Here is a 9,695-nt window from a genome sequence, read left to right as displayed (position 1 = left end):
CAATTCGGTTCAATAAATCTCCATCAGCGGGTATGTAGCGGTCGTGTACACGCTGCAATTCCATGTGATAGACGTCGGGATGGCGGTATAAAAAATGGTCGTATCGGGAACAGCGATAACTAGCTTTCTCGGTGTCGTATCACGTTCTTGGATTTTCTCTTCCTTAATCGCACCGAAACACATGTGTGAAAGCGGACTTCTGCACCAAACTGGACACCTTTCTGTGCAATTTAACGGACCTCACGTACAAAATGCTGGGCTTAACCGTGATATATGTACCTCTGGAGAGTAGGGAGTTCACCGCGGAAGAAGGTAGCGCCGATAAGGAGTTGGTGAAGAGGCTGGAGGGTGTGGTGGCCCACTGGAACACCCAAATCAAAATAGCCTTCTCTGACCAGGTACAGGCAGCTCCGCATGAGTTACTATGCCTCGACGACGAATATGACTTCTGGGCTTATCGATGTAAGTGCTCACTCCTAAGGAAAGACGTAGTACGAGGATAGAATCACGTTTCCCGATAATATATATCTGCGAGATTTCCTAGGAGGGACAAAAGTTTCCTTTAATGCGGAAGGTTTCAGCATGGAATCCCTTTGTCATGTGTACTTTATAGAATTACGAAGAAACTTATATTATTTTGAAGCATTTAATCGTAGCAAAACGAGCGTAAAACGTAGAATTTTTTGTGCATTTACGTTTTATCTATTTTGTAGATATTCATAAATAAGCGAAAAAATTTATCTCAAACTTTTGAGAAGATTATATCCGATTATGCCATAACGTTGACTTATTTCAATGTGCGATATTTTTTTTTTGTCAGACGACAACCTGTGCGGCTTGAATCACCAGTTGCGTAAGAATACGGTAGAGCTCATTATCGACATATTATTGGCTGCACAATCCACTTATGTACGGCAGTTCCTGATGTTGAAGGACGAAATCGAGCACGGTACCGTCGAGGCAAAATCGAACATCGAGTTCTTGAGCATCCTGAAGGACACTTCTGCCGAGTTGAAGACTTGCACGGCTCCCGCGAGCGTGGCTCAATATCTGCCAAAAATGATGCATCTCTTCAGAACGATTTGGCTGAATTCCCCGTACTACAATACCCGCGAGAGGATAAGCAATCTCTTCAGCGCGCTTAGCAATCAGATCGTCATCATGTGCAAAGATTTCATCGATCTAGCAGACGTATTTATGGGGCGAACTAGAAAGAGTATGAAATTGTTGGACGAATGCATCAAATTATGCAACGATTATAAAACTCTTTATCATCAGGTAAATTATGTAAACTTAAATATTTTTTTATGTTAATATACAGGGTGTTAAAAAAAATACCATTCAATATTTATATGATAGATAGGACACACCATACTGAGTAAAAAAAACCTTAGTAATCATAGATCGAAAGCTCAACCGTTTCTGAGATATAAACATTTTTGTATGTTAGCATCATGATTGACTTACTGGCTTCTACTAGAGGTTCTTCTAATTTTATGCACGAAATTTTTTAATTATTTGTGTATAGCATATCTAAATATTTTATGTTAAAATATTTATAATTATTACATATTTCAGCGACAGTTTAATTAAAGCTTTTTCTCAAATTTTTGCTTATAGAGAAAGAAAATATTTGTCATTTAACAAAAAATTTAGTTAGTTTAACTTTTATTAATTACACGAGTTAATATTATGTAATATGTAATAATTATGATAATGTTATATATTTATATATAACTTTTAGACTTTGCGCATATTTATTTTAATAGTTAATAAGTATAAGTACATTTCTCTCTAAAGTACATGTGAGTTTAAAAGCCGGCTTGTGAGCGTATACACGAAAAGCGTATAAAACGTAGTACTTTATGTGCTATCTGCAAATTCACCTTCCACAAGCGGTGAGTTAAACTCCCATTAAATTATGTGTGCACAGTTACTTTAGCTACTTAGATCCCTCGTTGGACAACGCGAGGAGATGAAGCAAGCTCGCGTTAATGCGGAGGAGTTACAAAGTGATTTCGGTTTTCAGTAATAATTATGATTGGAAATAATACAATTTCAAATATAACGAGGCACAACCGACGAGAATTATCTCCGCAAAATAGTTTCTTAGTTTCCGAATTTAGAATCACAAATAAAAGATTGCTTTCGGTAACAGTGTTCAACGAAATTAAAATTTAAAAACTGATTAACGCGCTGTCTTAGAGAAGCGTGCTCCCCTTAAAAGTACAAAACAGCAAGATGAGAAAAAGCTTTCTCTTTAAATGGAGATCGCAATATAATATCGATTTACGTTCCTCCCGTGGGCAGATAAGCCAGAATAGAGGTGGGAATTGGTAGAAACGGTATGACGATGCGCCGGCTCTCCTGACTACTTGTTCTCGAGTTGCGCCACGGTTAGCACGCCATGTGTGCCCGAAGGGATAGGTGACACGACTCCTTAAACTTTTGTGCAGAAATCCGTGCAATCGCATTACGTATCGTTTTACAGGTCGCTAACGCGCGTGTCCACAGTCCTTCGCATTCTTACGTTACTCGAGCAGTTTCTCTCTTCCCAGATACATATACATATATCCCGTATATAAATAAGTATTAGTACAATATTTTCCAAGTGTATTTTTAGGAGAAATATTTTTGTAAAATTATAATACAGAGAATCCTCTTTTCTGTTCCATTTACATTTTTCTTAGAACAGAAATTAGGAAGATCACCGCTTCAGTTACAATATAGAGATTTTAATTTGCATTTTTCTTCAAATAAAAAGAACTCATATAATCTTTCTCTCTCTCAATAAAATATTTTTTTTTTTTAAACATTTCGTTCTATAATCTTCAGTTTGCGAGCGCTCACATCAATCTCACACACCACCCTTGGGACTTAGACACGAAGAATATATTCCGTTACATCGACGTTTTCATCGGCAGGTGTCAGGATATGATCGAGATTTGTCAAGCGATGATTGATTTTGCAAGGTTCAAATAATATATTGCGTAGAAACAATAAGCAAAATAATATATTACATACTATATCTATTTATTTTTTTTTTTTTTACTTTTGTTTCTCATTTAAAAACAATATTTTCTTTCAAAAATTGTAGTTGTCATATGCATTCAAAATAATACAAATTTTATTTTTATTGTTTTTATAATAAATGCGAGATAGTAATTGGCGCAATGATATTTGTGAGTAAAAACTATGCGATTTTTCAACGATAGGTCGGACGAGACTGCTCAGATTTTAAGCCCCAAATTCAGCGGTACAAATGGTGAAGAACACGAAAGAGTATGTCAAAATATTGAAAGACTCTTTTACGAAGCTTTGAACAAAATCGAGGCTAATTTGCACAAGATTTTCGCCGTTCACGAATCTACGTGGCACGATGATATGATCATATTTCGCAGCGAAATGAGATACTTAGAGATAATGATCGAAAACTTGATAGCCACCGTTTTCATGGATGTTAACAACGTTCAAGAAGGAATCGAGGATCTGCGGAGCTTCTACAATTATTTAAATCGCAAGAATTTAAAGTCGCTGTTTGACAGCAAAAATACCAGCGTAAGAAGGAATCAACGATTCATAAATACAATCTGCTTTCAACAAAAAATCCATCTCACATTCGTAATAATTTTGATCTCTTTTTGGCAAAAATAATGATATAAATAATTCTTATTGTGAGAAAAAATTTGTAAAAATATCTACAAAAAAATGTCAGACTCTTATATTACTTTATTCTCATAATTTCCTACATGAGGGGAGTTCTATAAAAAGGAAAATCTAAAATTTTATACAAGAGAAGATATACATGTTAAACTTATGTTTTTTGCGGCTATTCTGCGCAAATGTTGAATTGTTTTGAATATTTAAATCACCGAAGCAATAAGTAATATTCGAAATCAATATTCCAATATTTCTGCTTATTGTCAGGTTTGGCAGATCTTTGCCGACGATATTCAACGGACAAAGCAGGAAGTCCTGAACGAGAGGGAAGAATATCCTTCGATTACTCCGTATTACGCCGGCAGAGCATTGAATCTTCGTTCGAAAGGTGACCGTCTGCTATCGACGCGAAGGATGCTGGAGGAGGCCGAGTGGATGCCCTATTGCGGCATGAGCGAGGAGATCTATCATCAGGAAGACGTCGTGATAGGATCCATCGAGGATTCCATGAAAGATCTACATGTAAAATGGCTGCACGACGTCGGTGAAAATCCGCGAGCGCGGCTCGACCGTTGTCTGATGCGTCGCAGCGATAGCAAATCCGGCCTACTGGAGTGTAATATTGACCCTAATATCCTGAATCTCTGCCGCGAATGTTCCTATTGGATCAGTCTGCGATTCAACATACCCGTGAATATACAACTGATACACGACAAATGGAGCACGCTACATTTTATATATGAAAGTGTCCTCGCCGTCACGTTGGCGTACAACAGGATTATCGAAGGTTCGCTGCTTTCAATAATTACGTGCCAGATGGTTATGCAAAGTAGTTTGTTAAAGCCGAGATTAGTAGAAGATTTACTTTTTTAGTCAGATTTGACGATTTATGTATAGTGAAACTTTATTTCAATACAAAAGTTCAAACGAAATTTAATGGTATAAGTATAATAGATCAAAAATGTTTCCGATATTTAACTACTTCTGATATAATAATTTCTAACCAAATTAAAACAAAAATATATTAAGTTGAATATTATTAGAAGATATAATTATCTTGTTTATTATTAAATATATTTTTAAATATATATATGTGTGTGCAAATATTATGAATTTACAGCAACTAAATTTATTTTTCTTGAGCTATATTAAATACGTACTTCGATTAAAATGCGAATGCTTATGCAAATATTATGATACGATTTAAGGGAAACACATATATGTTTATAATGCGCGCGATAAAAGCGATATTCTCTGTATTTGTAGCCACATGCGATAATTTCTTTTCCGCGGTAGCAAAATATTCTTGCAACGTAGCGAAACTTGTATTTTTCAGCGTTGTCGTTGACAGAACGTGCGTTGTTTCGCGAATTAATTCGGCAGCTCGACCGGAAGATCAATCCTGGCTTAACCAAGCTGACGTGGAACACGGATTACGTGGACTCGTATATTGAGAATTGTTTCAACGAAACGGCCAATGTACGCTTAGAACCTCTTACATTGTCCATGTGCGAAATCCATGTAAATTCATGCAATATGTACCGGACGCCTCGCGGTAAAATTTAATTTTGAACTGCCCGAGAGAAGTCCTCTCGCTATCTACCTGCGTTTGAACAATTAATTATAAACTTCATGTAATGCAGAAACGGAATAATTACAATGCATATGTATAGAAGATTTAACAGGACATTGATCTCATTGTCAGTAATATAAGTTAAAATCTCTTTATTATCCTCGTTCTTTTTTCGAAGAAATTATCATATTTTCTTTTTTCATGTCCTTATTTTCTTTTCAAACAACGCATGCTAAAATCACATAATTAAAGGGTAAACGCAATTATCTATTAGTTTAGTGCAATATTGTGATATAAATGAAATAACAACAAATAAAGACATAAAATTGTTTGTCGTCCCAGTTTCAAGAGTTTATCGACACTTACAAGAACAGGAACTCTGAGATCGTAAGAATTTGCGAGAACATCTGCGACACTCCCATGATCAAGATAAGGGTTAATTACACATACACATTGCCCGTATTAAAAGAGGAGCTCTTGCACGTACGGTAGGAATTCCATTTTGCATTATGCTACGGCAACTCAAGACGCGTGACTGAAACTTAACGCTTGGTAAACGAGCATCGGTCGAACTTTCTCACTTTCCAGAGATGAGAGGTTCCAAGTTATGACTCAAAGACTCAATATGATATTTCTATACATCATGGAGATTTATGAGGGCTTCAAGGATGTGATGGAAGAGGTATAACTTTTTTTATGCAACTGCGAAATGCAACTGAGCAAATATATGTAAATATATCATTTCTCTATTATTATAAAATTAATATGTTATATTATTACTATGTATATGTTATATGATATATATATATATATATTAATATTATTAAAAAATTATCTTTTACAAAAAGTCTACGCGTTTTCGTCTAAAGAAATTGATGTACAAAGAAATGTTGTTATTTTATGGTTACCATCAATTTATAGGCAATTTAGGATTTTTTTAGTTCGTGTGAAGCACATTTTATACCATCTCTAATGTTTAAAAGAAAATTTAGTTTATGCAAAAATTCTCGAAGTCTCTTAAAATAGACCTTATTATATTAGACATTGCTCAGAAAGTCAAGTAGATCTCCATTAACATATATTGTATGAAAAAAATTATATGAAAAAACAATTATAAAGTCCAGTCATTTAAAAACAGATCAATTTTGTTGCAAGAAAGTAAAGTCTAAAAACTTAAGGCGTTCGCATCGAGATATATGCTATTCCAGAGATTATATTTTTTATTATCCTAAGTCACATTTTTTTTGTATGTATATCACATTTTTCTGATATGTCTAACGCTATGTTCTGAACAAATTTCTTATTTTAAAGCGTGTTTAAAAATTATATATACGTCAAATTATCTTTTTTTTTTAACATTTTCTATAAACTTCAGCAAGTGCCGCAAGGCTGGCTAACAGGAAATTTCTGACAGGTTACGTAAAGTTGAATCTTTCCCGTAAAGACTTCGCAAACGTAAAAATGACCAAATAGCTTCGACGAAAGAATATTCGCGGAGGAAACGGTGTACGTTGCACGCCCGCAGGCTATACAAAGCAATTCTCGTCTAACTAAAGTTGGAGAAGTAAAGAGCGCGCGTACTTACGGCAGATTCGTGTTAAGATATGTCGTTCCGTAACGTGACTACCACAGTGAGCACGTGCTTTCTCAGTTAATTCAGAAAGTCTCCAAAGAGTCGTAGCCTCGCCATAAGCGAGCATAACATGTTTAGCCTCTGTCAGATGATTATCCTCTATCAGATCCATTTAAATTTATCAATAAAATGATTAAGTTAATATGGTCAGAAAATGGGTTAGCTAAAATGAAAATAAATCGTTTAGTATAAGATATATCGGATATTGCATTTTTTCAATAAGCATTATGATATACATGAGATTAACATTTTTAATTTTTTGAAAAGTTTTAATTAAAATGTCAGCTTTAATGCTTAACAAATAATCTGCCATAAATTAAATTTTCTTTATCATTTTTGACACGCACATGATTAAAAAGCATCTATCAAATTTCTCTTAACGTGCGCACCCTAATTTATTTTATATCTTTTATAAATATATTTTTTTAAAGTTCTTTAATGCTTTAGTTCTTTTCTGCAATCTCTCAGTAGATTGATATATATCTAATTTTGTTACTGCTCCTTCCTCCTTAGAGCCGTGCGGAATGGAAAGATTATTTAATGAAGATCGATACAGTAATCGAGGAAGCCATCAAATTGTGTTTAAAGAATTCTTTAATCATCATGTTTGAAGCTCTTCATGGTAGTGATACGACAGGACCCTCACCCCTTCTACTGGTGCAAGCGGATATTATCGATAATAAAGTATGTTGGTAACTATCCATAACATGTTTAACATACCATACATGCAAGATATACTCCACAGAGTATTACATACATTGTTTAACTATAAGGTCTAGCGTGTGTAAGTTGATACATAACGATAATTTTCCAATCTCTGACGAAAATACTTTAATTATTTTAAAGCTTTGCTCTAAAAAAATGTATATATCCTAAGTAGTTTTTATGATTTATCTAGATAAACTTTATACCAAGCCTTTGGGAAATAGCTGCAGTAATAGGAAATATTTCGAATATCTTGATGGAGCCCTTGAAAGATGTTTTGCGACTAGTTAAGGAGTTTAAAATGCTTCGAGACAAGAGCTTTCCCTTTCCAAAGTTGTATAAGGAGGACAAAGAGCTGATTGAACTCCAACAGAAACTCAATAACGGTTGTATCATGAAGCTTTCTATATATCTTTTTTCTTTCTTTTATTTTTTCAATGTTTTTTTCCTATTTAATACGCTATAATTAATGTATCAGACATTCTTCTATAACGGCATCAATAATTTATACTTTATCTGCGACAAATACTATATTCTGATTGTACTATTCACTCATTAAAAGAGCAAACAAATCCTAGGCTATTTGTCTTATTGTTAGAAATGCAACATTATTTATATTTTTATCTTCTTTTAAAAATTACTATCTATATATATAAAATCAACGAAGCCTGATAGATTATAAACACAATTTAAAATTATAATAGAATATTATTAATTTAAAATTGTCCTCTATATCAGAAATCGTTACCAATTTAATTTCTCTCCAATTCCATTATCCTAAAATTTAATGAAAATATATCTAATTTTAAATTAAGAATTTAATTAATATCTAATAGCAAGATATTCTTTTATCTATATTAATTCTTATATATTCTCTTACTTATATTAATATATAATAGCAAGATATTCTTATTAATATACATACATGCGCGACTCCAATTGTTGTAACTATTCTGTCTTTAGTATTACTTTTATGCTATATTAGAATAAACATATTAAATATTAATTTTTCAATTTTCAGAAGTATGTTATTGTTTTGCTCAAGTGCAAAATTATCTTAAGATCTGGGAACCTTTCAAAGATATATGGGAAGTGAATAAAGATCTATACATTCAAAGGTAATGCAAAAAGAATTATATCATTTAAAATGATGATTAAAATGATTTTCTTGCTCCCAAGACTTTGAAAATATTATTTAAAAACTACATTATTTATATCTAATTCTATGTGCTATCCGATTTATGTAAACAACCATTACAAATGTACAAATTTAGAATTTATTTAAAAATATTATAATTTAATTTTTTCATGATCTGTTTCTTTATATCTTTTTCTCTCTTCAAAGATCAATATATAAACAGATAGAATCAATCTCTATGTTATAATCTATGTTTGTATATGATTTTAATGCAAAAATATATTTATCTCATACATATTAATCATTTTTATTTTAACTTTAAAAAATTATTATAGCTTTTTCACAAATTAGATACGAAAAGCTGAAACCAACAGCGGCATCTTTTGACGCGGATATAAGTAAATACATCGATGTGATGAATAACGTCCAACTACAGGAAACAATGACGACAGTGCATTTCCTCGATATAAATTCTGATGGATTGAAAGCCACCATCATCGAGCACTGTTCGATTTGGCAACAGAAGCTTACCGCACTTTTGTTACGTATGACCGATGCAATGGTCGACCACATTTATCATTACATCGCTGAAAATTCCACAAAGTTAGTTGCCTGCGTGATTGTATTTGAATAAAATTTTTCAAAGTAAAAAGAAAATTTTCCGCTTAGGATTAAAGAGAAATTCGATACAGAAAAGAGATCACAGAAAAATATTTTTTATCTCTGAGTTTATTTACATTCTGTTTATTCACGTATATTTCTACTTGAAAAATTATCGTAAAATAAAAAAATTAGTTAAAACATATTAAAATACATACGTAGCTGTTTTTACATATGTTTGATGAAAAAATATATTAATTATTAATAATATTTATATTTAAATATCAATTTGTATATATATGAAGATAATCAGAGAAAAAGAATTTTTTTATATTATTTATTTTAATTAAAAGTATTAATTGTATTCCGCAGTTCGGCAAATTTTT

General features: G+C 32.7%; 1 protein-coding gene across 1 annotated transcript in view; it reads left to right on the top strand.

Moving 5' to 3' along the window:
* The first annotated feature begins 236 nt into the window (after positions 1 to 236).
* LOC115246126 (dynein heavy chain 2, axonemal) overlaps positions 237 to 9,695 on the top strand; it is a 40,651-nt gene continuing 31,192 nt past the window's right edge. Inside the window, exons 1-12 of the mRNA XM_029824753.1 lie at positions 237 to 462; positions 821 to 1,278; positions 2,836 to 2,972; positions 3,189 to 3,558; positions 3,928 to 4,447; positions 4,997 to 5,139; positions 5,576 to 5,721; positions 5,822 to 5,915; positions 7,380 to 7,550; positions 7,765 to 7,957; positions 8,593 to 8,689; positions 9,061 to 9,312. Of these exons, the coding sequence (XP_029680613.1) occupies positions 252 to 462; positions 821 to 1,278; positions 2,836 to 2,972; positions 3,189 to 3,558; positions 3,928 to 4,447; positions 4,997 to 5,139; positions 5,576 to 5,721; positions 5,822 to 5,915; positions 7,380 to 7,550; positions 7,765 to 7,957; positions 8,593 to 8,689; positions 9,061 to 9,312 (2,792 nt within the window). The 5' untranslated portion in view covers positions 237 to 251. The remainder of the gene's footprint in view (positions 463 to 820; positions 1,279 to 2,835; positions 2,973 to 3,188; positions 3,559 to 3,927; positions 4,448 to 4,996; positions 5,140 to 5,575; positions 5,722 to 5,821; positions 5,916 to 7,379; positions 7,551 to 7,764; positions 7,958 to 8,592; positions 8,690 to 9,060; positions 9,313 to 9,695) is intronic.

Source organism: Formica exsecta, unplaced genomic scaffold (genome assembly GCF_003651465.1).
Source record: "Formica exsecta isolate Colony F162 unplaced genomic scaffold, ASM365146v1 scaffold1387, whole genome shotgun sequence".
NCBI classification, from domain to species: domain Eukaryota; kingdom Metazoa; phylum Arthropoda; class Insecta; order Hymenoptera; family Formicidae; genus Formica; species Formica exsecta.
This window is presented reverse-complemented; position numbering and strand designations above follow the sequence as displayed.